Source organism: Penicillium robsamsonii, assembly GCF_028829455.1.
Source record: "Penicillium robsamsonii strain IBT 29466 chromosome Unknown utg000004l_segment0_segment0, whole genome shotgun sequence".
NCBI lineage: Eukaryota > Fungi > Ascomycota > Eurotiomycetes > Eurotiales > Aspergillaceae > Penicillium > Penicillium robsamsonii.
The window spans coordinates 1,126,546-1,153,984 of record NW_026643222.1 but is presented as its reverse complement, the minus strand read 5'-3'; the positions used below and the strand labels follow the sequence as shown (position 1 = coordinate 1,153,984).

At 49.0% G+C, this 27,439-nt stretch overlaps 14 protein-coding genes across 14 annotated transcripts; 8 read left to right on the top strand and 6 right to left on the bottom strand.

Moving 5' to 3' along the window:
- Nucleotides 1–104: 104 nt before the first annotated feature.
- Nucleotides 105–551, top strand: N7447_007937 (ATP synthase subunit e; the record flags this gene model as incomplete). Its single annotated transcript, XM_057232199.1, has 3 exons — nucleotides 105–125; nucleotides 190–382; nucleotides 484–551. 3 exons carry the CDS (start codon nucleotides 105–107, stop codon nucleotides 549–551), a joined length of 282 nt encoding a protein of 93 aa, XP_057083964.1.
- A 454-nt stretch (nucleotides 552–1,005) lies between these two features.
- Nucleotides 1,006–1,771, bottom strand: N7447_007936 (CSN8/PSMD8/EIF3K family protein; the record flags this gene model as incomplete). Its single annotated transcript, XM_057232198.1, has 3 exons — nucleotides 1,006–1,274; nucleotides 1,345–1,526; nucleotides 1,581–1,771. 3 exons carry the CDS (start codon nucleotides 1,769–1,771, stop codon nucleotides 1,006–1,008), a joined length of 642 nt encoding a protein of 213 aa, XP_057083963.1.
- A 331-nt stretch (nucleotides 1,772–2,102) lies between these two features.
- N7447_007935 (dolichyl-diphosphooligosaccharide--protein glycosyltransferase subunit STT3) lies at nucleotides 2,103–4,657 on the top strand (the record flags this gene model as incomplete). Its single annotated transcript, XM_057232197.1, has 6 exons — nucleotides 2,103–2,232; nucleotides 2,283–2,306; nucleotides 2,395–2,475; nucleotides 2,556–3,149; nucleotides 3,201–4,335; nucleotides 4,387–4,657. The coding sequence occupies 6 exons, from the start codon at nucleotides 2,103–2,105 to the stop codon at nucleotides 4,655–4,657; spliced, it is 2,235 nt and encodes a 744-aa protein (XP_057083962.1).
- Nucleotides 4,658–5,137: 480 nt separating this feature from the next.
- Nucleotides 5,138–5,582, bottom strand: N7447_007934 (Coiled-coil domain-containing protein 56; the record flags this gene model as incomplete). Its single annotated transcript, XM_057232196.1, has 3 exons — nucleotides 5,138–5,217; nucleotides 5,381–5,505; nucleotides 5,569–5,582. The coding sequence occupies 3 exons, from the start codon at nucleotides 5,580–5,582 to the stop codon at nucleotides 5,138–5,140; spliced, it is 219 nt and encodes a 72-aa protein (XP_057083961.1).
- Nucleotides 5,583–6,132: 550 nt separating this feature from the next.
- Nucleotides 6,133–8,772, top strand: N7447_007933 (RNA-processing protein PTA1; the record flags this gene model as incomplete). Its single annotated transcript, XM_057232195.1, has 8 exons — nucleotides 6,133–6,470; nucleotides 6,555–6,720; nucleotides 6,774–6,904; nucleotides 6,961–7,164; nucleotides 7,217–7,565; nucleotides 7,617–8,458; nucleotides 8,516–8,586; nucleotides 8,645–8,772. 8 exons carry the CDS (start codon nucleotides 6,133–6,135, stop codon nucleotides 8,770–8,772), a joined length of 2,229 nt encoding a protein of 742 aa, XP_057083960.1.
- A 375-nt stretch (nucleotides 8,773–9,147) lies between these two features.
- On the bottom strand, nucleotides 9,148–10,963 carry N7447_007932 (cytochrome P450; the record flags this gene model as incomplete). The annotated part of the gene is made up of 3 exons (XM_057232194.1): nucleotides 9,148–9,875; nucleotides 9,941–10,777; nucleotides 10,837–10,963. The coding sequence occupies 3 exons, from the start codon at nucleotides 10,961–10,963 to the stop codon at nucleotides 9,148–9,150; spliced, it is 1,692 nt and encodes a 563-aa protein (XP_057083959.1).
- Nucleotides 10,964–12,182: 1,219 nt separating this feature from the next.
- N7447_007931 (Cytochrome b5) lies at nucleotides 12,183–13,639 on the bottom strand (the record flags this gene model as incomplete). The annotated part of the gene is made up of 2 exons (XM_057232193.1): nucleotides 12,183–13,504; nucleotides 13,555–13,639. 2 exons carry the CDS (start codon nucleotides 13,637–13,639, stop codon nucleotides 12,183–12,185), a joined length of 1,407 nt encoding a protein of 468 aa, XP_057083958.1.
- Nucleotides 13,640–14,151: 512 nt separating this feature from the next.
- Nucleotides 14,152–16,105, top strand: N7447_007930 (uncharacterized protein; the record flags this gene model as incomplete). Its single annotated transcript, XM_057232192.1, has 3 exons — nucleotides 14,152–14,236; nucleotides 14,303–14,938; nucleotides 15,003–16,105. 3 exons carry the CDS (start codon nucleotides 14,152–14,154, stop codon nucleotides 16,103–16,105), a joined length of 1,824 nt encoding a protein of 607 aa, XP_057083957.1.
- A 22-nt stretch (nucleotides 16,106–16,127) lies between these two features.
- Nucleotides 16,128–16,406, top strand: N7447_007929 (uncharacterized protein; the record flags this gene model as incomplete). The annotated part of the gene is made up of 2 exons (XM_057232191.1): nucleotides 16,128–16,236; nucleotides 16,306–16,406. 2 exons carry the CDS (start codon nucleotides 16,128–16,130, stop codon nucleotides 16,404–16,406), a joined length of 210 nt encoding a protein of 69 aa, XP_057083956.1.
- Nucleotides 16,407–16,707: 301 nt separating this feature from the next.
- Nucleotides 16,708–17,660, bottom strand: N7447_007928 (phosphotransferase enzyme family protein; the record flags this gene model as incomplete). The annotated part of the gene is made up of 2 exons (XM_057232190.1): nucleotides 16,708–17,135; nucleotides 17,192–17,660. 2 exons carry the CDS (start codon nucleotides 17,658–17,660, stop codon nucleotides 16,708–16,710), a joined length of 897 nt encoding a protein of 298 aa, XP_057083955.1.
- A 1,481-nt stretch (nucleotides 17,661–19,141) lies between these two features.
- N7447_007927 (fungal specific transcription factor domain-containing protein) lies at nucleotides 19,142–21,082 on the top strand (the record flags this gene model as incomplete). The annotated part of the gene is made up of 6 exons (XM_057232189.1): nucleotides 19,142–19,265; nucleotides 19,318–19,631; nucleotides 19,684–19,764; nucleotides 19,825–20,432; nucleotides 20,482–20,664; nucleotides 20,716–21,082. The coding sequence occupies 6 exons, from the start codon at nucleotides 19,142–19,144 to the stop codon at nucleotides 21,080–21,082; spliced, it is 1,677 nt and encodes a 558-aa protein (XP_057083954.1).
- Nucleotides 21,083–22,063: 981 nt separating this feature from the next.
- Nucleotides 22,064–24,337, bottom strand: N7447_007926 (uncharacterized protein; the record flags this gene model as incomplete). Its single annotated transcript, XM_057232188.1, has 4 exons — nucleotides 22,064–22,762; nucleotides 22,814–23,300; nucleotides 23,349–23,418; nucleotides 23,476–24,337. 4 exons carry the CDS (start codon nucleotides 24,335–24,337, stop codon nucleotides 22,064–22,066), a joined length of 2,118 nt encoding a protein of 705 aa, XP_057083953.1.
- Nucleotides 24,338–25,116: 779 nt separating this feature from the next.
- Nucleotides 25,117–25,311, top strand: N7447_007925 (uncharacterized protein; the record flags this gene model as incomplete). The annotated part of the gene is made up of 1 exon (XM_057232187.1): nucleotides 25,117–25,311. The coding sequence occupies one exon, from the start codon at nucleotides 25,117–25,119 to the stop codon at nucleotides 25,309–25,311; it is 195 nt and encodes a 64-aa protein (XP_057083952.1).
- A 458-nt stretch (nucleotides 25,312–25,769) lies between these two features.
- nop12 (rRNA-processing protein NOP12) lies at nucleotides 25,770–27,404 on the top strand (the record flags this gene model as incomplete). Its single annotated transcript, XM_057232186.1, has 2 exons — nucleotides 25,770–25,889; nucleotides 25,941–27,404. The coding sequence occupies 2 exons, from the start codon at nucleotides 25,770–25,772 to the stop codon at nucleotides 27,402–27,404; spliced, it is 1,584 nt and encodes a 527-aa protein (XP_057083951.1).
- Between the last annotated feature and the right edge of the window lie 35 nt (nucleotides 27,405–27,439).

The following is a 27,439-nucleotide window of genomic DNA, read 5'->3' as shown; positions in this document are numbered from 1 at the left end:
CCGGAGATTCATTGCCATTGACGGTTGACACCTGTTGCACGGTCCCTCCTTCTCACACATTTAATTCCCTCATTTAATCCCCGTCTTCCGGAAACCTCGCAGAAATGGCTAGCCAAGGTGTCAATGTGAGTACCGGCTAAGGGATACCCTCTCCCCCGACGGCTGTTGACCACGTCTACGAATCTACAGGTCCTCCGTTACTCGGCTCTCGTTGCCGGTCTCGTTTACGGTGTCTACCACCAGTCCTCTCTCAACTCAGTGACCAAGCGCGCAGAGATCGAGCACGAGTACGCTCGCAAGGAGCGCTTGATCGAGCAGGCCAAGGCCGAATACAAGAAGAAGACCCAGCCCCAGCAAGAGATCAAGACACAGACCAGCGGACGTACGTTAGATTCCCTCCGATAATTCGATCCGGATAAATACAACGATATCCGGAGTCGCCGCACACCTCCAGAAACCCCGAGTGCTAACAAAATCCCATAGTTATCACGAATTTCGAGGATCCCAAGTTCGACCTGGAGGCTTTCTTGAAGGCTAAGCTTGGAGAGTAAGGGTTACGGATGGTATAGAGGAGGAATGATACGCAATGATCTCTTTGCGGGAATCGCACCTCCCCCAGGGTATTAGACGCGTTTTGCTCGACTCCGCTCCATTTTATTGTACGATTGTTTGGGTTTAATCTGCCCCCGAGCTGTGGCATTGCGAGCGCAAGATGGAATGATGTTTGTTTCTCATTTTTAGACGTTTTATCTGGGTCCTGTACATACCCTGGGCAGTCGTGCGCCTGTACACTACAGTTGGACCACAAGCAAGAGCAAAAAGATCGTGTTATGCATTCCGGCGTTAACAATGGTCCTAGTAGTACATACCAGACCGATCTTGGTTTGGTGTTCGGTCCTCGCAACTCCACATCCTGGATAGAGGATGTAGCCGCGTGCAGCGTAGTCCTCGGACAGAGGATCGAACCTATCGAATAACTTGTATTCATTAGATTTCCAAGCAAGTTTAAACTGCACGCGTTCCCATCATTGCCATCGCCTTGCGGATTCCGTCGGAAGACTGAGTCTCCGTGGGCGATACGACTATGGGCTTGGGATGCAGCAGCTTTGATTCCGGATCCCATGTCCATCCACATTTCGTGAAATTCGATATTATGTTGGGATCTCCCTGCTTGGCGAGCTGTTCGTCAAGGCCAAGGTGGGTTGCTGCTGTAGCTAGTCGTATCGCTTCGTAAGACCTGCTCACTGCGATCAAGGTCTTGTCTTGGAAGAAGCCTAATTGTAGAATAACTGGTCAATCTATGATCCTGGTGAAATAAGAAGTCCATTTTCGTGAGAAGCATACTTTCATATCTCCGAACCAGTGGCTGCAAGATGTCTGGCCATGGTAGCCCTCGGAGTATCTGGTAAACCTGGCCGTGTTGAGTCTGCCATACCGCTCGCAGTAAAGTCAAGCAGTTCTGTAAAGAAGGATCCTGTTGCAGTAGGGCCTCTGGGATTCGTTTTGTCAAGGCGCGAGCTTCAGATCTATAACCCAAGTTTCTTAGCAACCATCAATAACACTCTCACTGAACAACTAACACTTGGTCGGTAAGAAGATGGACGAGAAAGAAGCTCGAGTAGAACAGGCTCAATAGTGTGGTGTCACCTCCGGTAGGAATGAGGCATGCTTGAAGCTCATATCGCGACAGGGCCTCGAAGAGCTGTGATGGTGGAGCGTTGGAGGCCACCAGCTGTGAGAGCAGCTCCGTTGTCAGTGGAGGAAGCTCCATGTTGGTATGTGAGGTCTAGATTAATTGCAATGTCTCGTTTTGCTGTTGAGATACTAGTGTACTCAAAAGTGGTAAGTATATTGAGTCAAAAGTTAGTCCAAATATCTCTAAACAAAGATTATTGAGGAGTTGTAGTATTGCGGGGAGCAATCGGAGGTGGCGCCTCTCGCCGGTGCCAAGACCTTCAGAAGTGACCACCTTGCGCAGCTCTTGCTCTTACCATCTCTCTCCACGGCCCTCACCACTGGTATCTCAGCCCAATTCATTCCTTGATTTCATGTTTCTATTTTGAGTTTCTGACTCTGGACTTTGCTCCTTTTTCAAGGCCATCATGGCCCCGTCTTCGCTTGATGTTGTGCTGAAAGGCAGCTCCGGCCGGAACACGCGCGGTCTATTGCGGGTTATCATTCTTTGTACCATTGCCGCCGCCGCGGTGTCCAGCCGTTTGTTCAGTGTTATTAGTATGTCTCAATTGAGATCCTTGATGATCAGCATGCTAACTATCTTCTAGGATTTGAAAGTATCATCCACGAATGTATGATTTCCCTGCGCTGCTGCACTGCATGACCAGCTCGACAACATCCCGAACATACAAATGAGATATTGATACCGTCTTACTCTAGTCGATCCGTGGTTTAACTTCCGTGCGACAAAATACTTGGTCGAAAATGGCTTTTATAGCTTCTGGGATTGGTTTGATGACCGTAAGGCCCCTTCCCCATAATCCATCTCCTCCACATGGTAGCATAGACGACATTGTGCTGATGGAATACTCGTGATATAGGAACATGGCACCCTCTTGGTCGTGTTACTGGTGGTACATTGTACCCTGGCTTGATGGTGACCAGCGGCGTGATCTACCACGTCCTTCGTCTCCTAACCATCCCCGTCGACATTCGAAACATCTGTGTCATGCTCGCCCCCGGATTCTCTGGACTAACAGCCCTGGCGATGTATCTCCTGACTTCTGAAATGTCCGACTCTCCCTCCGCAGGCCTCTTGGCCGCTGCTTTTATGGGAATTACACCCGGTTACATCTCGCGGTCTGTGGCAGGCAGCTACGATAATGAAGCTATTGCCATTTTCCTGTTGGTGTTCACATTCTACCTTTGGATCAAGGCCGTGAAGAACGGCTCGATCATGTGGGGAGCCTTGACTGCATTGTTCTATGGGTACATGGTTTCTGCTTGGGGTGGATACGTCTTCATTACCAACCTGATCCCTCTCCATGTCTTTGTTCTTCTGTGTATGGGCCGATACAGCACCCGTGTCTATATCAGCTACACCACCTGGTATGCCCTGGGAACATTGGGAAGCATGCAGATCCCCTTCGTTGGTTTCCTGCCTATTCGCAACAGTGACCACATGTCTGCACTTGGTAAGGCTTTTGCATTCTGAGCCATACAGTCTCATTCTAACTATTCGATAGGCGTCTTCGGATTGATCCAATTAGTGGCATTTGCTGAGTTCATCCGAGCGTATCTGCCCGGCAAGCAGTTCCAGAAGCTCCTCACCTCTATGGTCTTGCTCACGTTCGGCCTTGGATTTGGTGGTCTTGTCCTGCTGTCGGTCTCTGGGGTCATTGCTCCCTGGAGTGGGCGCTTCTATTCCTTGTGGGATACTGGATACGCCAAGATTCATATTCCAATCATTGCCTCCGTCTCTGAGCACCAGCCTACCGCCTGGCCTGCCTTCTTCTTCGACCTGAACTTCCTTATCTGGCTGTTCCCGGCCGGCGTGTTCATGTGCTTCCAGAAACTCAAGGATGAGCATGTCTTTGTGGTCATCTACTCGGTCCTTGCTAGCTACTTTGCCGGCGTCATGGTCCGTCTGATGCTGACCTTGACCCCCATTGTGTGTGTTGCGGCTGCTCTGGCCTTGTCTTGCATTCTCGATAACTTCCTGGTTGCGTCGACCCCCACTCCCCCAACCACTGAAACCACGGCCAAGGCAACTGTGGAAGATAAGTCACTCCGGTCAACCCGGAACCCCGTTGTCGGTATCTACTCCTGGTTTTCCAAGTCTGTCGTGGTGGCCTCGGTCACTCTTTACCTGCTTCTGTTTGTTGCACACTGCACCTGGGTTACTTCCAACGCATACTCCTCCCCTTCAGTGGTTCTGGCTAGCAAGCTCCCAGATGGAAGCCAGTTCATTATCGATGACTACCGCGAGGCCTATTATTGGCTCCGCCAGAACACCCCTGACAATGCCAAGATCATGTCCTGGTGGGATTATGGCTACCAAATTGGTGGTATGGCTGACCGCCCCACTCTAGTCGACAACAATACCTGGAACAACACCCATATTGCCACTGTTGGCAAGGCAATGAGCTCGCGCGAGGAAGTCAGCTACCCCATTCTGCGACAGCATGATGTCGACTACGTGCTGGTCGTGTTTGGTGGACTACTCGGCTACTCAGGTGACGATTTGAACAAGTTCCTCTGGATGGTTCGTATTGCCGAAGGTATCTGGCCAGATGAGGTCAAGGAGCGCGATTACTTCACTGCTCGTGGCGAGTACCGTGTCGACGACGAGGCCACTCCTACCATGAAGAACAGCTTGATGTAAGAACCCCACGTTTTCATTATTGAAGTCACTGCTAACTCCATCAACAGGTACAAGATGTCTTATCACAATTACCAGTCGCTCTTCCCGGCTGGTCAAGCCATGGACCGTGTCCGTGGCACAAAGCTTCCCAAGGAAAGCCCTCAGCTCAACACACTGGAAGAGGCTTTTACCAGCGAGAACTGGATCGTTCGTCTCTACAAGGTCAAGGACTTGGATAACCTCGGCCGTGATCACAGCAACGCGGTTGCCTTTGACAAGGGCCTCAAGCGCAAGCGTGCCACTAAGCACAAGGGTCCTCGTGTTCTGCGAACCGAGTAGATATTTGTTTTCTAGATTCATGTTGCATTTTCTTGTCTTCTTGGCTGTTATGATTCGCTCTGGCATAGCAGGCCATTTGTACTGTGCGTTACAACCATACCGAATATACTCTAGGTCTAGTTATCTAGAAATATATCAATACCTTTCTTATCAGAAGGCTATTATATCGCTGTCTGTCGGTTTCACCTACGTGGTATGAGCGACTCGATGATTAGAGTGGCGATCAGACGGCCGAATCCATGAAGGTTGTTAGGGCACATAGAAAGCACAGCAGCACGCTGCGAAGCAACGGTAGACATCGGTAGCCCAAACTCATTGTGCAGCCTATAATCCAAGCCATTTCTTTCTGTATATGGCAGCACAAATGCTGATATTATCGCTAATCCTGCAGATCTGAAAAACAAGGTCTCCCTGAAGACTCCGAAACCCCCAATTGCAGCGTCAACCCATCACCAAGTACCGGTAGGTGTTGAGCGTGTTTCATTTCTTGTCCGCGGGAGCATCGGGGACCTTGACGTCGGCAAATTCTTCTTGGCCGACAGCCTTGAGGGTATAGGTATCTGGAATTTGAAGCCATATTAGCATGATGTCCTGTCTCTTGTGTATATCGAGCCCGCATGGAGACTTCTCAGCGGGCAAGTCCTGGTGGCATGATCGTTTGCGGTTCGAAGATAGGGACAGGGCTGAAGCGGAACATCGGTATGTGCCACAAGGTTTACTCACAGACTGCAATTGTGAATGCGAACAGTCCGAAGCCTGTGAGGGTATTCTTGAACAGATATGGGCGGCGGGCGCGCAGGAGGGCGGCACCGGCGCGGTAGTCCTTGCCGTAGTAGGTGGAGTTGAAGCTGTCACAGAGGCATGATTTTAGCTGAATGGGACTTTTCCAAGTCTATAGAGAGGATACATACATTCCGGTAGCCATGGTGAGAGTATTTGGTGATAGAGACGTGAGAGACAAGAAAGTTGAGGCCCATACAGGCAGACCCGAAGGAAAGGTCTTGGCGCTGGAGGCCCAGACAACGCGGGATTAGATGTTTCTATTGAGATTAGATCGAGAATTTTTATTGTAATTGAGAGTCTGGTTGAATTCAATTCCGAATCATTGAAGCACAGAGAGACTTGAAGCCTAGTGAATCGAGTGTTGTATGTAGATATACGCAGCTCACATACATCGGAGTCTTTGTCGGCCACCCTTTTAGGCTGCGCAGCTTTTATCGCATCCTCGACGGCTGTTTCCCAATCGCCCTTCTTTCATCACCCATCGCATAACCACTTATCCTCTCCAGCCTTGGTGTTACTTTGCCGCTATTTCCTTGTTTTGCTATCGCAACCCCAAGCCTTTGCGCGTTGCCTTTGCAACTGCGTCCGTGTCCCGTCCGTCCACCAACGCCTTCCCTTCCCCCAACACCTAGCCTTCCAACTCGCATCCGACACGACCGTCCCGTACCGGATCCCTTCCCATCAAAGCTACAATGGCCCAGCCAATGGACAATGTCGTCGACCAGGTCGCTCAGCTTAATGCTGCCCGAAGTCTCGTCCTCGGTGATGCCGCCTTCTACCCGCAGATCGTTAACGGCATCCTCCCTATCGTTGGAGCTAGTACACGACTTGAGTTGCGAAGATGGGGTGCAAACTTCCTGGCAGAAACTTTCGCTAGTCCAATGTTAGCTGTTGCGCAGAAGGAGCAGCTGGCACCAAATGTCCTGCAGACAATCCGTGAGATTCTAGAGTTACCGGAGACAGACACAGCAGTCCTACAGAGCTTAGTGCAGACTTCAGCTAGCTTGTATCCCCTCGTCTTCAGACATGTGTAGGTTATTCCCAAGCTTTCGTGGCTGCGACGCAGCAGCGCGCTCCCAACGCAAACTTGGCGCAGGACTAACAATACCCGCAGTGTGAACCATCCACAGGATGCCAAGTCATGGGAGACGATGAGCGCGATCAAGCAGGATATACTTAGGCGAATGGACTCGTTCCCGTGCCCGGTTAAGCTTTGCTGTGCCAAGTTCATCCAGCGCGTGGTCCAGGTTCAGACGCCTGGATTGATCTCAGACCCCAGGGTATGTTTTGCAAGTTATAGAGGCTCGAATATATTGATATTAACTTCGATCAGCGACCCGAGCAGAATGAGACATCCTTGGCCGTTGTCCCCCGAAACCATGCTGTTCTGTCAATACCGAACCTGGAAGCGGAATCCTCCGGTCTCCTCGATCGACTACTCGGCGTTTTCCAAGAAGAGACTAGGTATGAAGATCAATGAGCTCATTTTACGAGTTCATAGTGACGCTAACACAAGCCAGTGATGCTCTTCTTGTAAACGCGACCTTAAACTGCCTCGCTCCCCTCATCCGGACGCGCCAGTCCATAGCAAACAAGATCATTAATGCAGTTTTGGAGTTTTACCCGGCGAAGCACGTCCGCCCCCCGTTTACTCCGACAGTTCGCGTCAGCGTCAAGTCAATGGAGCGCACAGCTCGAGCCCTGCTAATCAATGTCTTGAAAAAGTATGTTGTCCTCCTGATTACAAAAGATGTGGTTTGACCTAACTTTTCATAGGAACCCGAACCACCCCCTGACTGGTCGGATGCAAATGTATATTGAACGTCTAATGCAATCACGACTTGAAGTCACCGATGACGCTTCGCGGAAACGTGGATTGCCAAATGAACCTACCGATGGGCTTGACAACGCTAAGCGGGCACGTCTCAATGCTTTGCCTCCTCCGATGCTTAAGATTCCTCCAATGGCACCTGGGCCTGCAAGCTTTGATCGACTCTTCACCTTGACCGAGGATACCGGGCTGTCCTCCTTCGACGTAAAACAGCTGCCAATTGATCTAGTCCTCAAGATTGTTGTACCTCTCTTGTCGCAGGTACATGATTCAACACTTGCACAAGCTGTCGATGTGAGTATTGTCATTAGGGTGAAACTTGATTATATGCTGACATGGCCCTAGGCTGTTCGTACTCGATATCAGACAATCACTAAAGATCAAAATCTGCAACGGCAGCAGCAACAGAGAGCTGCTGCCCAGGATGAGGATGATGACTATGAGCCTGAATACCAGCCTATGGACGTAGCATCTGTTGTTTCAGAAGAGGCCAGTGCCGTTGCGGCGGAGGTAGCAGATCTTCAACCAGAACTGGTCTCTTTGGGTCCCTTTGTCCTGCCACAGCCACCTCCATTGACCGAAGAAGAGGCTGGAGAAATTGGACGGAGTGCTGTTGCACGCGTGTTCGGTATGCTGAACGCCGCCGAAACATCACCTGCGCCTGCCAAGGGTCAAAGCCAACAAAAGCTCGGGTTCGCCAGATTAGCAGGCAGCACATTTGATCGGGACGCGTGGTCTGTTCTTCTTGCTCGTTTGGCTACACGGGCTCCTGCCGGTCTCGAAAATGACCAGCAAGCCAAAGGAGATGCCGTACGTAGACAAACAACTATTGCTGACTCGATCCGCGAGACGCTCTATCGGTTCATCTTGGAAGATTTTCGAGGCCGACTTAACATTGCCATCATCTGGCTCAATGAAGAGTGGTATAATGACCGGATCCAAATGAAGAGTGCTGCCAATCAGCGTGATGACACCGAGGAAGGATCGGAACCGACTGTGCCTCAAAATTATGATACCTGGGCCACCCGACTTTTGGATGGTTTCCTAGCCTATTTGGACTCTCGAGATATCAAGGTGCTGGTCCGCTTTCTCAGTGAAGTCCCTGAGATTACGATTTCCATCACTCAGCGGGTGGCCAGTTTGGCGAAAGATCCGGAACGTGTGAACCTTTGTGTTCAATCATTGATGTATGTCGTCATCTGTTCTTTTCGCTATCAATAACCTCCCTGCTGACTTTCCTTTAGGTATCTGATCATGTTCCGACCTCCAGCACGAGAAATGTGCTTGAACACGGTAGAGGATGTCTATCGGACTTGTAAGTATACTCTTCCCTTAATGTCCCTGGTTATATATATCTAACCCGCGACGAACAGATGAGGAATCCCGACCTGCTGCGGTCAAAGTCCTCACCAAGTGGCGCCCACAAAGTAAAGCTCTGGAACCACCTGCAAATGACGCACCGGAGTCATCAGAGGCAAAGCCTGTTACTTCAGAGCCATAATGTTGTTATTGTTACTACTCGATGAGAAAGAAGATGATGGGATGAGACCCTTAAAAAATTTCCACAATTTTGAATGCTGGGGATTCTCAGCTTCATTTTACAGGCACTATTCTTTTTTTTTATTGCACATGTCTTCGATTTGATACCTTTCAGTCCCCGTTTCATTATACCTACCTTCTAGTGTATTCGTCGTGTGACATCTACGGTGGCTCCATCTCGTTTGGTTCGACATATATATCTGTTTCTAGCCTCCTCTACTTTGCTAGATGGAAAGTTCTTTGTAATACGGGTAGTTTTTGATAAACGAAATAATATACATTTCTATACTCTAAAAACAATTGCCGCTACCCAAGCCTTCACTTGATATTTGCACATCTATAATCCATGCTGGAACTCTCCAACATTCTCCGTTCCCGCTGTCTCCGACTTGGGAGGCCACTTCACTCTCCTCTCTGCGCGAACGTAGAGGTTATTGGGCCGAATCAACTGGAACATAGGATCATACTCGATGGGCTCATTGCCCTCGCGAATGAACTTATACCGGAAGATGAGTTTGGGAAGGAAGACCTTGATTTCCTGCAAGGCAAAGTTGAATCCAATACACATGCGGGGGCCCATAGCGAATGGGATGTACGCAGCCTTGTGTCTGTTCTTGACCTCCTCGGTGTCCCAGCGGTCGGGATTGAACTGAGCAGGATTATCCCACAGATCTGGGCTGTTGTGGATGTGGTGCAGGGCCGGGAGAATAACCGAGTCCTTGGGAAGTTTGTATCCTCCCGGAAGAATGAGGTCAACCTTGGCGGTTCGTCCAGGCTGGAAACTGGGGTTGTGGCGACGCTGGGTCTCTTTGATGTACTTGTCGAGGAAATCGAGCTTGTCAGAGACATCTGCTGTGATCACGGTGTTCTCGTCGATGTCGTTGTCGATGAGTTCTTGGAGTAGTCTCTCTTGCATACCGGGGTAGGTCACAAGACCGTAGATGAGCCAGGAGAGAAGTGAACTGGTGGTTGTGAAGCCGGCTCCAGTTGCGACGACGAGAGCCCAGATCAAGCTTGATTGGGGTAGTTTCTCCCCCTTGTTGTCGGTTGCGCGGATGGCATAGTCTGAAATGTTTGTCAGAATTCATGTATATGAGAAGCGGACTGGGTGATGTGTAGTAGCCACTTACCGATCATGTTAGACGCCTTGAGCGCGGCATCTTGCAGTGGTAGGTCTTCAACGCCTCCGCGTTCTGCTTCTTTGATTGTCTCCCCCACAATCTGTTCGACTCTAAGTTTGTAGTCTTTGAGCTTCTTAGGATCACCGAATGGCAGCTTGCCATACCAATCTCCCTTGGACGAGACTTTCTTATTGAGAGAAAGAACACCAGCAATCAAATGCACCATCTCGTGCATCTGTGCGTCCCGATTAGAGAAATGTTGGAAATCCAAGCCCAGCGTGAGTTTGCCAACTGCTTGAGATCCGAGCTTCAACATGTACTGGTAAACATTCCAGGCTTCACCCTGCTCATCAAAGTCGTCAAAGACATTGAAGGAATCCTCCACTGTCTTCTGCATTGTAGGCGCATAGTGACGAACAGCCTTAGGGCCAAGAGCGGGAGGCAAAAACTTATGGGCAACCTTCCACTCAGGAGTATCGGTATCTCCCAGGAAAACACCCGCCTCGGGCTGCTTCAGGGGGTAGAGGGGGTGAGCCGAATTGATCTTCTTAGTGAAAAAGTCGGACTCGGCAAAAACGATCGCAGAGATAGCCGGATCATTTGTTTGATAGGTTACACGGCCGAGATTGGTTGTCTTGATGACCGGGCCGTATTGTTCGAAGAGACGCTGGTGGTTGCCAAGGTGGTCTGGGTAGACTTCGAAGAAATTTCCGACGTAGGGAAGACCCTTCGGACCAGGTGGATCACGGACTGCATTTCCATCAATGGTGATGGCGATGGGAGTTTCGGCCAAAATGATTTCGGTGATCTCGTTCAGTGGGAGGTCTTGAGCATGGAAATCGATACCTATTACACATGTCAGTTGTTAAGAGCTACAACAAAGGGGGAAATTCTTCAAGGCTTACCACTTGACTCAACAATTGCGAAGTGAGCTGCAATCAAGTCCTTGAGTTCACCCAAATCACTTTTGGGATCGACATCGATGTTTCTGGAGACTGGCTCCCCAAGGAGGTAAAATTGCTTAGCAGGCATGTTTGAGTGTTTGCGATCCTGATCAGTTTAATCTAGGAATTCAAACTTATATATCGACGCAATGGTCATCAGGACGGGATCCCGGCCGTTTCATAGTTCGGGATCCACCTTTCCTCGGGTTGTGGATCAGCATGGACTTTTCCGATTAGCCCAACGCTACCTCGGAGTCTACCTCACCTCGGAAGGTCAAAAGAGCAGGGATTTCAAGTATCTTTATCTAAATTTGGCAATTAGCGACGAAGATATTCTCAGTGGAGTTGCACAGAAATAGCCGGATTCAGCAGGATTTGAAAATCTGCCATCCCATTGGCCGGCAATTTGCGTATCTAGGTGCAATGTTACTATGCAGAAGGCTAGAATCTCACGGAACGTCTCGATATGGGCATGATGTGGCGAAAACTCGTTCTTCACTATTCTAACTATTTACCTGTAAGAAAACATCACTCGGGGAGGTCTAGAGGTCTAGAATAGAAACACAAAAAGAGTCGGCTTATGCGGCCTTGTGATGTCATTTGGTTAGTCCTCTCGATATCCTTGTTGGATGTCTCTTTTTAGAAATTCTCTCTACTTTCTCGGTTTTACAAGTGTACGTACGACAAAGCTTGAAAGTCATCGCACCAACCCAGATAATTGAGTTGCCTCCTTCTTTTACCTTGTCCATATACCTACCTAGACCTATATACTTCCTCGGCTTCTCGCATAGCTCTCATTCTCATAGGCTTCTTCGTTCAGTTAAGATGCCAGCCGTAAGATTCTTCTATATATACTGCACCTAAGAGTTGGACTTCTACGCGGTACTTAGGGTTCGTAGCCATTATGGTGATACCAAGCTTTTATGATCATCTATTGTATTATGGATAGATGCCTAGGGCCCTGGGGCAGGGAGGCGACCCCGGTTGCGCATAGCCTACTAGTTTTCTGCCAGTCAATATACCGGTTAATGGCTTCTAAAACCTGTTATACGTATACGGCAGGGAAAAAGGGAAGTGTGTAGACCGTAGGACTTTTCTATCTATAGGGACAAGAATAGTCGGCATATGCGGCCCTTTATCTTAACGACACAGGGCTTTAATAATTTGATTTGTTTGGCTTAAGATGATAGATATGTTAAGACATTTCTCAAATATATTAAAAAGAAATACATTGAATTCACAAACAGCTCTAATGTACAGCACAATCTATAAACATGGAACAAGCAGAGTATATAACCAGAACCATTCTAGAAGCAGAAGATCTGGTCGGTAATTTTTCCGACCGCGCCAGGAGCCTTGAAGCCCGCAGCCACCAAGCTCTTCTTCGAAGCATTCACCATACCTGGTGGTCCACAAAGCATGATTTTGGTATCGGGTGCTGGACCAGGCAATCTAGCAGCCATGACCTCTGCTGTAACGTATCCCTTGCCGTAAGCCCATTCATCAGAAGGATGGTCAAGCATGTACCAGAGCTTGAAGTTCTTGGGATATCCACGCGCAAATGCCTCCAATTCCCGACGAAGAAGAATATCCTCTTCGCTTCGGTTGGCATAGATCAGGCTAATTTCAGTCGTATCCCGGTCATCCTCGCAAATTGCGCGGATAAGTTGGTACATCGGGGTGATTCCGGTTCCACCAGCGATCATACCAATTTTCTTGCAAAGACCACTGTGATATTTCATCGCGCCCTTCGGGCCTCGGAATTCCACTTTGTCGCCAACTTCCAAAGACTCAAGGTATTGTCCGGTGAGAAGGCCATCTGGGTAGCATTTGATGACTAGCTCCAGTTTTCCAAGATCCAGGTTATTGGATGTCGGGGTGTAGGATCTCAAGACAGAGGCACCGTTGATCATGGCCTTGATAGCGACATGTTGGCCGATGGGGAGTCCAATCACATCCCGCTTATTGGGCAACTGGAATACGAAGCGGTACACATTGGGCGATAATTGCTCTTTCTGAACGAGGGGGAGCTTTTTGTAGGTCTTGGGCTCGAGGAAGCCCTTCACAAGATGTGGGTCCTGCTTCTTCATGGTCGAGGCTTTCTTGTACGGACGGTACTTTGTGAACCCAGACTCGACTTCGGTGAACTTCGAGAGTTTGATTCCGATGACACCGCCGATCGTAGTGCAAGCTAGAGTGGCAGCAGTGACTCCGGTCACAAATCCACCGCGCAGAAGGCTTCTGAATGGGAGGCGAACCCCAGAGAGTTGTAGGGAGGCCGGGGTGTGCTTTGTAATGAATTCGGTCAGGGCTCGATGATTCTTGGAAGAGACGTAAACCAGCGAACCAGCGGCAAGTGTGGCAGTAATTGTTATTGCAGCTTTGAGGGCGCCGGATGACTTTTTGGACGTCTCTGTTTCGGAGGTTGGCTTGATCACACGAACAACCTTGCGTTGAACAAATTCGTGTGCATCCTTGACAGTACCGACTAGATATGTCTCCAAAATCTCATTTGCATCCTCTGAGTGACCGATGTCCTCGTATGCTTCTGTTGCATCTGAACCGGCAACGTCTAGCAACACATCCGCACCACCGGGGTGGTCTCGCACATAGTTTGTGATGTCGTACACTAGGTATGTTAAAAGACTACACACGATATTTTGGGAAGGGAAGGATTACCTTTTCCATGAATAATGACAAAAAGATCATTTTTTGTTTTGTGAGTTGCGACTTCGCTCGCATCGAATTCTTTCAAAGCTGCCATTGTGTATGGAGGATGCAATATCAATGAAGATGTGTTTGTGAGATTCCAGCGTGACGCTGAAGACAAATCCTTTATAGTTTTAGAAACTAAATGAGCTATTTATTCTTTCTGTCCTATAAAGATTTTCTAATTAATATTAAACTCCACACAGGCGTACATCCCGAGGTAGACTACCTCGGCCTGCTCCATAATAATGGGGCTCAGGTAAGATATCGACCCGTCCACATGGTGCCTCTCAATCTTATCTGTTCCGGTTCCACGGCCCGAAACTGGAGTTTCCGAGGAATGAACCAACCTAGATGATCCTCGGTATTGTATTTTGTTGATACTGACGAACTTCCTTGATCTTCTTTCTGGTTTGGGTAGTGGATATTGGACCCCCGAGGGAAACGCGGAAAGGCAATGACAATGGAAATGGCAACGGGACATAAAAGGAACTCAACTGCCACTGCCATTGAACCAATATATCACCAACTGGACTGATTTATACTTGAACCTACTTTATTTACAATATGTCATCAAACTGGGAACCCCCTCGCAACTACCGCAGCCGCACTGTTGCCATTCTTGGCGCAGGTGTACTCGGCCGCCGAGTAGGTCCGTATCCCACCCATCCATTGTGTCATTCAATAGATAGGTATACTGACAAAATTCTGCCATCAGGATGCATCTGGGCTTCAGCCGGCTTCAATGTCAAGATTCGGGACCCCAGCGAGCAACAGCGAGCCGATGGAATTGCCTACATTAAGGAAAATGTTGAATCATACGCCACCAAAACCAAGAAAGTCCCCGGATCCTACGAAGCCGTCCAAGACATGAAATCAGCCGTTGAGAATGCCTGGCTTGTCATTGAAGCTGTTCCTGAGAAGCTCCCACTCAAGATCGCCACTTTCACCGAATTGGAAGCTCTCACTCCCGACGACTGCATCCTAGCTTCCAACTCATCCTCATACAAGACTTCCGAGATGATCGGTCAGCTCTCGGATGCCACCAAGACCCGCGTTCTTAACATGCACTATTATATGCCGCCGGCGTGTATGATTGTGGAGCTTATGACCGATGGACACACTACCCCAGAGATTTTCCCTTTCATGGTTCAGCAATGTAAGGAAGCTGCCACAAACCCATATGTCGCAAGAAAGGAGTCCACTGGATTCATCTTCAACCGGTTGTGGGCGGCTGTGAAGCGTGAGGTCTTGACTATCTTGGCTGAGGGTGTTTCGATTCCCGAGGAGATTGATTCTATGTGGGATGAATTATTTGTCAAGGGACGCACTCTTCCCTGCCGGACAATGGACAGTAAGAACTTCCCTCGCCTTTCCGGAGTTCATGAGAGTTTATTTACTGACAGGAAGTTGTTTAGATGTTGGTCTAGACACCGTTGCCTTCATTGAGGGTCACTATGTGGATGAACGTGGACTCTCTCCGGAGAAGACCGTCGACTTCTTGAAGGCCAATTACCTGGATCACGGAAGGCTGGGAACAAAGTGCTCAAATGGTGGTCTGTATTCTGCTACCACCCCGACTCCTACCAAGGCCGATTCAAAGAAGCCCGAAATCTTGGTGTTGGATCTCGGACTCTCAGCCGCTGCACCCGGCATGACTTCAGGAGAGATTCTCCGGGTTTCCGCAGACGGCCAGAAACAGACATCGATTCTCAAAGGTCAATCCCTACCTGATGGACTCGCTGTAGATTCGGCCTCTGGCCGCATGTTCTGGACTTGCATGGGCGTTCCAGGAAAGTCTGACGGTGCCGTCTACTCCGCTGACGTGGATGGAACCGATGTCAAGACACTTGTTGCCCCAGGGACCATCAATACACCAAAGCAGCTTGTTCTTGATTCTGAGGCCCAAGCAGTCTACTTTTGTGACCGTGAAGGATGTCGAGTCTACCGTTGTGCCTTTGACGGCTCCAACCTGGAGGTTTTGATTGATAACACTGGCCGTGATATGACCCCCGAGCAACTTGTCTCCACCTGGTGCGTGGGAGTTGCTGTAAACCCCAGCCAGGGTAAATTCTATTGGACCCAGAAGGGACCCTCCAAGGGTGGCAACGGCCGCATCTTCTGCGCCAATATCACAACCCCCGAGGGTCAGTCAGCAACTGCTCGAGGTGACGTCCAGTGCGTTATCGCTGATCTTCCCGAGCCAATTGATCTTGAGGTACATGTAGCCTCTAACACACTTTACTGGACCGATCGTGGTGAGATCCCGTGGGGCAACTCGCTGAACAGAGCCAAGTTGGGTGAAGATGGTCTCCTGCTACCAACCAGTTCCGCTCGGGGGTATGAGATCCTCACCAGAGGTCTAAATGAGGCAATTGGTCTGAAGTTAGATTCCCTCAATTCTCATGCCTATCTCACTGATCTGGGTGGATCTATCTACCGCTGTGACCTGGATGGCAAGAACAAGGAGAAGCTCCACTCCGATGAGCACCGGGCCTTTGCTGGAATTACTATCCTGTAGATAGCCCTGATGTATTATAACTATGAACAGAACAATTCATCTCGTCTCTTTTCGCAATATTTTATCTCACCCAGCGCACTTTGCAATTTCCATCGGCAACAGACCCCAAACGAGGGACTCTGATCCACGATGTTAATGCACCCATGGCAGGGTATATCCTCGATTTCAAACGGAACTATTCTCCTGCTATAACCTAACAGCGCCACGAGACTTTTCCGATTGGTCAAGTTTATTCGACCAATATCGTCGACTCCGTGGACACAGCGATGACCAAAGATTTAGCTCCCAGAGGCAACATTGAGATTGCTGCGTCTCAGGTCCCCACTCCTGGGATCAGTCAGAACTTCATGGCACCTGTCAATGATATAAGTCCCTTGGTTTCACTACTATTTATTTTTTTTTTACTGTGCTTATTGTTTATCTGCTTCAGACCACAATATCAACGTGAATTCGTTTCTTCAAATTTGACTGTTTCGTGTATTTCATGACAGGACCCGAGCGTTGGACTTCTACCTGAGAGTAAATGCCGCTCACTGATGGATAAATCAGTATAATCCGCAGAAATTACAAAGCTTCTTAAAACGGACACGGAAGCATTACGTTCACACCGAGCCCATTGCCATTGTGTACTCTGAGAAGACCTCAAATTCTCGCAAGCGTGGGCTCAGAAAGTTGTCGACCCAGTCTCGTCGCCACTCGTCCTCGTACCAGCAAGTATAGAGTGCCTTACAATACTCCCAGTAGTCTGGATACCATCCCGCTTGCGCCCAGTCCACGATAGCAAGGATTCGAGCTGGTTTACTGGAAGAGATAATGATGTTTCCTCGGTGGAGGTCGCCATGGGTAAATTTAATGGCTCCACCGTCCGGTAAAAGATGTCTGTGGGGGTCGTTATATTTCTTCGAAGGAGGAAGCCATAATTGCGGTAAGTGGGAAAACCAGTCGTTAAAATCCTTGACGATTAAGAAAGGTCCGGTATTCGGGCATGATTGGAAAACATAATCCAGGAGTTGCTGGTGACTGATGGAACCTGAAAATCTCCGATTAGATGTAAATAATATCATTCTCATTTTTACTGGGGCGTACCAATATACTGATCGGAGGGATCTTGTTTAAGTCGGCGCAGACGCTTGACTATTTGACATAGCTCATCGCAGAGTGAGCTTTTGTCCAGGCTATTGAGCCCATTCCAGCCATCCTGCAGCGTCTGTCCTTGGATAAGTTCCATGTAGAGGAACACATAGTTCTCCTCGTCCACTCGCCAACCAAAAATTTCGGGGACTGGAATTTCGTCGCCACAAGCTCGTTTGATCATCCAAAGACACTGCGCTTCTGCTATTGAGACATAAGGGCCGAACTTAACGAAGACTTTGGGCTCTTTAAAGATGATAGGCTGTGGCTGAGGGTTTGCGTGAATATCTTTCGACAGAGCCCTCACTTGCGCCGGTGTGGGAAGACTTTTGCTAGGCTCTTTGAAGAAGGATGAGTCGAAAAAGTTCATCTCTCGGATCGACTGATCGGGAAGATTGTCTGCAATTGCAGACAATTTTGTCATTCTGGCCGAGAAACTTTAAGATCTTTTTTAATGGCCCTTGTGCGAGCACGAGAGGTCACATTATAATAGCCTGATGAGATTCGCAAAGTACCAAGACAAAGGCGAGAAAAGGGTGCGCAAACTGTATGGGGGTGATCTGCCAATCGGATTGCCGAGTGGGAAGGTGGGTCTCCTAGCTGGGTTCTTTGAGACATGTTGATTCTTGTATATAAAAAGGGAGATGTGTGTCTATAACTAGATGATTCTATCTCTAGCACACAATAAGAATGTGACAGAATCTGAGTTCCCCCGAGCCCCTAGACTTCACTCTCCGATTTCTCAATTCCAGAGCCTACTCTTAGATCTAAACCTCCGCCTACCATACAAAGAATAATATTCTGAGCTCTTGCCTAGAGATAACAGATTCGGCATTCAGTATCTAAAAACGGACTCGTTAACGAAACACCTTCTCTGGCCTATACCGGGTGTCAAAAAAAGAAGTCTAAAGTCAAAAATATCCTTTTCCATTTGACAACGGAGCTATTCTAGTGCTCTGGTACGAGCCCATATGAGGCATACGTTAATATTTCTGATGTAATCAGGAGAGTATAACTAACTAGTTAAATTGCCAGAATAGTTACAGCAATACAGAGAGTTGAATACCATTGGGCTACATTTCACAATACGGAATACTACAAAATATGTTGGCGCAGTGACGCCGGTAGGAGGATACATCTACATGTGTTGTAATTGTTATGCAATCAAGGCTTCATATAAATTGCTAGCAGAGCCAATACAATAATACAGAGTGAATACCATCGACTACATTTACGTTGTGGAATACGACAAAATACCTCGGACATCCAGACATCCCATGTAATAACCTCAACCGTTGTCCCTGATAGATAGCTCTCTCATTTTATTTATCCCTTTTTTTCTTCCTTCTCTGTCATGCTATTTTTTTTCGTGAAGATAGGTCTTTCCTCCTTATATCAGATCCCAGCCAAATTGCTTAGAAAAATACGTACCTCGGAACTCTCGGGAAGGAATGCTGTCCCTCGGCTGTCTCGGGTCACTTTTAATATACTTGACGAAACTCGGCGACCCGACTTTCTCGGCAGACCGATACATCAATACTTGGAAGCCAGGCTCATCATGTCTACACGTCGCTATAGATCGGCTGCTGCTTGTCAAAATTGCCGTCAGCGCAAAGTTCGTTGTAGCGTGACAGTGACCGGTATTCCGTGCATAGGCTGTACGCAAGATGGCAGAGAATGCCACGTTCCGCCGACAAAAACCCAAACGTGAGGTTTGCTTACAGATGGATAGAGCTTATGGCTGACAGATATAGCATCCGCGAGAGACATGCATGCCGAACTGCGTCTGTGAGCAGCCGTCCCCCTAACACAGATTCCAATGCATTGATGCCACAGTCATCACTTCCACAGTCACTTCCAAATGAAACGCTTTCGCAAAATGTAGATCGCCCTACGCTAGCTGAAATGAGGAGTGTATCTAATCCCCCGGATTATTCTCGGCGTCGGGAGGAAGAGCAGACTGGCGTTGAAATCGCCACCAAAGTTCTCGGGAAAAATAACAAATCTGGCCAAGCGCCATTCTACACAGGTCTGTAGTCACTGTGCGAGTGTTTTTGCCTGAATCTAACGCAAAACTCAAGGTGATTCGCCTGGGTTTGGTGCCGTCTTTGACATATGTTCGCCTTCAGAGCAGCCTCTATCGAGGCATATCATGCTCACTTCCAAGACATCTGCCTCGCTATCTCCTGAGGATAAAGCATACTTGCAGTACAAGGGAGTCTTCAATATGCCTCGAAAAGAAACATGCGAACAACTTCTGCGGGCATACTTTCATCATGTGCATCCCATTATGCCGGTGATTGACGCTACGACGCTTCCACGCCTCTATCCCGGTGGAGACGGTCAACCATACAATCTCATATTACTATGGAGCATTTTCTATGTTGCCGCGAATGTGAAGCCTACCTTCTCTAAGTGGCATTACAATCTAGCTAATGTGGATACAGTATGTTCCGGCCGATACTTGGAAGCAAGAGGGCTTTTCGTCCATGAAAGCGATGAAGGAAACTATGTACTCTCGTGCAAAGGTACGCAGGACAGTATTTGATCTATTCCCGAATTACGCTTGGTTAATGACTTGCTCTTAGTGCCTGCATAATAATGGGGGTGAGACAGACCACACAGTTCTCCTTCAATCAGCACTTCTCTTGGGATTTTACCACTCTGAAGCTGATACCTACACCCAACCGTGGGTTTGGCTTGGTGTTGCCATTAGCCTTTGCCAAACAATGGGTCTGCATCGTTTGTCTGCCGCGGTCTGCGCCAATTCACCTATCACTGGATCACAACAGCGTCTCTGGCGCCGTCTTTGGTGGACATGCTTCTTTCGAGACCGTTGGCTAAGTCTCACAATGGGCCGTCCATTGAGAATCAACATGAATGACTGTAATACCGTACCGCCGTCTGCAAATGATATGCTGAGTGATTTTTCCGGACTAGAAGAATCTATATCGGCAGCATATGTCCCGAAAGACCTGCCGCAGTTGGCAGGCTATTGGGTGACGCTAATTGAACTCACTCAGCTTTTGGGAGACACTCTCACCCTATGCTACCAACCCTTTAGAGTCAGTTCGTCTTTCCAGCAGGTTGAGGCCCTTGAGCAAAAGATTCTGCACTTTCAGCTTCCCGCATATCAGGAGACGGGACAAAGTCCACTTGCAACCTTTTACTTGTATCACTTGCAGCTTCATTACCAGTGAGTGTTGACGCCATATCCATCTACAACAGCCACTGACAGCGAACAGAGCATTCATAAACACCTTTTATCGTCCTTTCATTACAAAAGACCCCGAAGGGCTGCCTGCATCTCGCCAAGAAGCATGGCGATCTCACGTCAGAAATCAGATCAACACGGCAGCGCTACAGACCAATACCATCCTTGATAATTTAGTACACGAGAAGCTGTTAGGTTTCTTTGGTCCCATGACGTGAGTGCGTAATTCTCCTGTAAATGACATCTTATCTAACAACCACTCCAGGCCACCGCTATTAGTCCCAGCGATGCACGTCCATCTCCTCAACTGCAAATCAGCCGACCCCGTCTCCAGACGTCTGGGTCTCAACAAAATAGAGGTGTGCATGATAGTCTTGGAACAGATGCAACATGCCCACCCCTGCTCTTCAGTCTTCCGAGGTATCTTTCTCGAAGCCATCCGTTACATTTTCCCAAACTACGTGGCTCAAACAGTTCTCCCTGAGTTGCCATCTGAGTCTTCTCCGCCGCAGAATGTTTCTGCCGAAGATCCTATGGCAGGAATAACGATCGACGAAAATACCATTGATGCGCTGATGGATGAGGTTTCAATTTTCAATTTTTGGGAGTCACTTAACAATATGCAAACTTAGGCTTCTGTAACTATATATAATCAGATATATACGCAACTGGTTTGGATTTGTTGAGATAAATGCATGCAAACCCATGATTGTTGTATACGCAAATAATGTCTGGTTATCAATTTTGATAAATCCCCCTAAATGGACACACTTTGACTCTTTCTCGGCCCCAATGCATCCATAATGAGGCTTTTGAGGTTAAGTAAATCAAGTGAGTCTTAGCATCAGATCAGCTCCACTTAGTATGGAGCTAGGGAAGGTGTGGCGTCGCCATGGTTCTAAGATTCAGCCCCGCTATAGGTAAATTTTCTCTTAAAGATTATTGAAGATGGCTTAGTGAAGATGCCAATGATGGCAAGGCCTAGGGAGTTGCCTAAATGCCTGAGCCCGTAAGATAAATAATAATCCGACTAAGAATAAGAGTGATTGTGAAGATCCTATAGCAGTAAGAGTACAATGATAAATTTAAGATCTAGACAGGAATATAAGAAGAGAAAGGGGTTGAAGGCCTTATGATATCAAATAAAGGCGTATGTACATCAATGGGCACATATCCAGGAAGAGCAGAGACTAGAGAAAAGGAGAAAGAAAAAGAAACTCCAATGCAAAAGATGTTTCTCTACCACAGGCACGAAGAAACAGATCCAGACCCCATACACTCCAGATGATAAAAACAATAACAGCTTAAACAATATTCCGTTCCACTCAAATAAAGTCTTCGAATCCAAAGTTAGAAGTAATGACAACGGGAGTATCCCACATGTGAACGCTGTTGAAACTCAAAAAACAAGAACCCCGGATTGGTATTCCATTCATGCAACACAGGCGAAAATGACAGTCAAGATATATTTGCGTCTGGAGCAAGAGTTGAGTAGAAAAACATAGGGTTTATCACAGAAGTGCATAAGAGGCATGAAAGAGGGTGGGAGACTCTTGGGGTATTAAGGGGGGTGTTGACTAGTCATTTCAGAAACAATCGCCAAAGGTAACCGATCATCGATTTGGCATGTGATTTGAACCAGACCCTGTGGAAATTCCTGACTGATGAGCGCGGTAATGTACCACATCAACAGGTTTAGACGGGAGGGATGGAGAGCTCTCCCGTTGGAGAGCGGCTGAAGGCTGAAACAAGCCTTGGCGTGCAGAAGGCGGAGAGAAGATGTGATTGTGGGATGGGGCGTCGGTAATAGGAGAGCGGTGCTCGAGGGCATGCGTGAGATGCGGCTGTGATTTCCGCACATCCAAAGGAGATGAACTTGGTGACCGGAACCCGGATTTCCGATGATCGGCGTCATAATCTGGGTTGCGGAAAGGCCCTTGCGTTTGATGTCTTGGATCGTGCTCCATGCCGTAAGGGGTATTGTTGGCTGATGAGTTCGCAGCAGAGGCATTCTCAGGAATGGTGGATGCAGATCCATTGGGTGCATTGATGTCTACCACCCGCTTTTGAGCGGCCGGCGTTGCATATGATGACGGTTGTGGATGCTCAAATGTACGGCCTTGTGGTCGAGGTAGCTGCGAATGCTGTTGCTGCTGCTGGTGGATAGGATGCTGTGGGTTTGCCCAGGGTGTTTGTTCTAGGAATGCTTCTTCGGCCGAACGGAAGGCGTTAGAAGACATGGTAGACATGTTCGTCCGTGGTGCCATTGTTGATGAATGCCGTGGTGCCGAAGCTCGAGCCTCGATAGGAATCTATACCCTGCTGTCAGCAACAGACCAAATTTAGATGAATATATGACTTACCCCCATCTTTTCAAGATCATCATCAAGTTCGGTGGGCCGTGCACCCATCAAGGACGGGGCAGCTGGGAAGCCAACATACTTGGCGACACCGGCCATAATTGAAACCTCTTGGTTATATGCGGTCTGATGCGCGATTTGCTGCGACCGACGGGTGGGGAATGGGATGATATGGTGCGGGCTAAGCTCGTCTGTCTTGAAGCGATCATGTTGAATAGCATAGAACTGCTTGCTGACTGCACTTGAATGCCGCTCGCGCGCATCTCGAATCCGCTGGTAATATGTGCTATGGGCCTGTGTTCGCTCGGCTAGACCCTTGTGCATGAGTGACTTCATGCGGTATCGATACAAGTTTTGCTCGTATTTGATCTTGGCGTCCCGATAACGTTGCACACACTCAATCTGCCGCAAGTACTCTGGATGCGTCGGGCTAGGACCGGCAAGCATCTCCAACTCGCGATTGAGTTTGGATATCCGTTCGTCATAAATCCTATGATTGTGAGCAACGAAGCATGTGTGAGATAGGGTGATATCTTACTTGTCACGTAACGTTGCAAATTCTTTCTCCAGTGTCGCTAGTGAATCCATAGCAGACATCTTTTTCACAGCTGCACAGAACATTAGTATTTATGGCGCTCAAAGGGTCCATGAAGGGCAACACTTACACTCTTCGGCTCGAAGAACCGCCTCCGCATCATCGGGCTCATCTCCTCGTTCCGTAGGCTCCTCGTCTTCTCCAAGAATCTCATCAGCAACATACTCTATGGTGCCTTCGACCCCGGCGTCCACCTCCTCATCGGCGTCTTGGGTCCTTCTTCCTTTCCGCTTACCCTTTTTGCCCTTTTTGCCTTTAGAAGGCGGGACTGGGAGGTCCGACTCAGGAACTTCGTCAACCAGTATGCCATCGTCGTTGATATCCATGGAGTTACCAAGCGGTTCGGGCGAGAGGGGGGTATCATCATCGATCGGGTCACTCAAGTCACTCTTGATTGAGCTCCGGCGTTTCTTCGTGGGTTCTTCATCGCTGACCTCAACGCGTTTTCGTTTCTTGTCGAGACCATCTGGAAGCTCGGAATCGCCTAGGTGACCGAGGTCTGGAATATCCTCGGTCAATCCGTTGTTTTTTGAAGACCGTCGCGGTTTGCTAGGAGAATCGTCTGCCACAAGTGCTTCATCGTCGACATCATCGAGTGTCGTAGATTGATGAAGCTTGCTAGGACTTGGGCCAGCACTAGGGGCACTCAGCACGATGTCTCGTTTCCGGTTGCTGTTGTGTGGAGAATCCTCGATGCGCTCGGTTTCGGCCTCCGAATCGTTCTCCATTGGCTTGTCTGATTTGATGGGATCTTCGAAGTCGGACGGCTCGTTGTCCGAGACATCGTCGATCTCACTCAAGCTACTTGAGCGTCCATCATCGTCCATGAGCGGATCGTCTAGAAAAGGGTTCCTGTCGCCATTGGGAATTGTGGACTCTGCCCCCGTTGTGTGACCAACGGGGGCTTGTTCTCTGCTCTCGGCTACCTCCATGAACAATTATGCAGCCAAGAGATATGGCGCAACACAATATGAGTGGAGACAAGAAAGGTTGGGGTGATATTGGGCGGTTGATTGCTTGCAGCGAGGTTGAGAGTCGCCGCAGGCGTGAGGTGAGGGAGGGGGAAGGTCACCGATCCACCAGATGGCGTTTCGATCTAGAATCTGGAGAAACCACAAACCGAATTAGCTCAATTGCCATGTCAACTCGGCAAAACCAGTGAAAGACGGAGTTGGTGGGCAAAAATTGGTTGGTGGGTGCAAGAGATAGGTCAGCGCCTCAGAAGGCGGTGGTGCGGAGATTGATCATCGAACGCCCCAGAGTCGGTAACAATCGCTCAGCACAGGGACTGGAGGCCGCGCAAAACAAGTGTACCGATCACAGTAGTGCTAGAAGACACAGAGATGCTCCCTCCTCGCGAAAATGACCAGATGAAACTCTGGGATTGATGTAGAGTCACAAGCGACGTACCGTTTCAACAATGCGCCGGGAGCGACGCCGGTAATGAGCACAGCTGCTCGCGACCGAGCACGATTCCCAAAACCACCGCGTTCCTGAGACGCAAGTTATGACTTGGGTCCAAGTCCACGCGTGTCACCACTATTGTAGGCCGTGAAAGCCTTCGGTCTGACGAATCCTGCGCAGACCGACTCTGGAGGACGAGGGGAGGATGGCTAGGAAGCGGACAAGACGAGGGTACCGAGTCGCAGGGGGGTTGACGGCATGAAGGAGTGGCCAGGGACCGTAATCAAGATCAAATAAAAGATCAAGGATGGGAAAATACAACCGAAAGAGGGGGTTTCAGCAGGCAAAAGCAGCAGATCGCTATGATGGGGTGCAGCAACAGAAGCGAGTGACCGCTGATTCTGCCGCGTTGCGTTCCGGCGAGGGCAAGACTCACCGCCCGAAGAAAAAAAGGGAATCACGTGAGATTGTAACTGACGTAGCTGCAGGTGAAAAGGGATAGGCCATCTTGTATAATAATATGTTGATATTGCACTTTTATACCGGAAGAAACATGGAAAGAATAACAGAACAAAGGGATATGTTCATCGGTCTCACTATGTTAGATGGTATATAGGTGCAATCAAGCATCCACAGGCTTACCGCCCAATTTCAAACAAGAACCCTCCAGGAATACATAGTGAAGGGGCAGTAGTTAAAAACAAGAATCATAAGTAATACGAAAAGGATCTGCATAGGTGATATTCACGCATAGCTACCATATACAACGTACGATGTATCTTAGGAACATCTCTTGAATGTTCTAGTCATGTGATAAGCAGCTTTCCGTGCCAAGACCCGATAAGCAGAAACCAAAGGAAAAAAAAAAGTCGGAGCTATCATCGGCGCAGTGTCAATCGCAAAGCCACGTCTCGGTCACTCATTTGTTAAAACTATAACACAGACCAAACACATATCAAAATGGGCAAGAAATCAAAGTCATCCTCCAAGACGGAGGAGAAGACCAGCAAGCCCGCTGTCACTCTTCCCTTCGGTGGTGCCTCTCTGGACCCAACATTGTCCTCACTTTTTGCGCAAAGTGTATGTCTGTCTTGATATGCCACTAATGGATTTTGAACTGACAGTATCTAGGCTGGTCCTGTCAAAGCCCCCGTTGTCAAGTATGTCGAGCCCATTCAACGGGCGAAAAAGGACGAAGATGATGTTGAAGACGACTTATCATCTGCGTCAGGCGATGAAGTAATGGAGGATGCTGCCGAAGAAAGCGATTCTGAGGTCGCAGAGAAGGAAGAACAACCTACCGACACACAGAACCGGAAGCGCAAGCGTGGCGGTGCCGCCGAGGAGGTTGAGGAGACATATATGCGTCGCATTGCAAAGGAGGAGGAGAAGGACGAGGAAAAGAGGAAGTCCGAGCATGCGAAGCGCCAAAAGCAGACCGAACAAGAAGAAGGTAGCGAAGATGAGGAAGATGATGAAGGCGAGGATTCCGACAAAGCATCGGCATCAGAAGACAGCGATGAAGAGGAGACCGCTCCTGCACCTGTCCACGAGAGCTTGACTGGATCCGCCAAGGCTGATGAAGTTGAGAAGTCCAACCGCACTGTCTTCCTGGGCAACGTCTCTACCGAGGCTATCAAGTCCAAGACCGCCAAGAAGACACTTCTCAGGCACCTAACCTCTTTCTGCTCGACCCTCCCTGAATCTACCGGCCCGCATAAGATCGAGTCGATCCGTTTCCGCTCTGTTGCATTCGCCAGTGGCGGTGGTATTCCCAAGCGTGCTTCCTTCGCGAAGCGCGAGATTCTCGATGAGACTACACCCAGCACCAACGCATACGCTGTCTACACCACTCTCCTCGCCGCGCGCAAGGCCCCCGCCGCCTTGAACGGCACCATGGTTCTGGACCGTCACTTGCGAGTTGACAGTCTTGCTCACCCCGCAGAAATCGACCACAAGCGCTGTGTCTTTGTCGGCAACCTGTCCTTCATTGACAGTGAGACTCCCGAAGAGGACGAGAAGACCGGCAAGAAGAAGAAGGTTCGTGCTCCTGCCGATATTGAGGAGGGTCTCTGGCGCATTTTCAACGCCCACACTGGAGGCAAGGACAAGAAGGCCATCAAGAAGAACGTCGAGTTCGTGCGCGTGATTCGTGACAGCACCACTCGTGTTGGTAAAGGCTTCGCCTATGTCCAGTTCTATGACGGCAACGGTGTTGAGGAGTCACTTCCACTCAACGGAAAGAACTTCCCGCCCATGCTTCCCCGCAAGCTGCGTGTCACACGTGCGCGCAAGATCGCTAAGAAGCGCGAACCCTCCGGTCCTGAGGCCAAGAAGTCTCGTGTCGATGAGGCCCAGAAGACGATGCAAGGACGTGCTAATAGGCTACTGGGTCGTGCGGGTGCGGCTAAGGTCAAGGCCGATGCCAACAGTACCATTGCTGGCAACTCTTTCGTGTTTGAGGGTCACCGCGCTACCGAGGGATCATCATCTATCAGAATGAAGCAAAAGAGCCGTGGCTCGAAGGCCAAGCGAGAAAGCAGAAGCAGCAAGCGTGCTGCCGCATACAAAGCTGCAGGTGGCAGACGGGGCTGAAAATAAACATATTGTATCTTTTGGCGTTAGGAAGG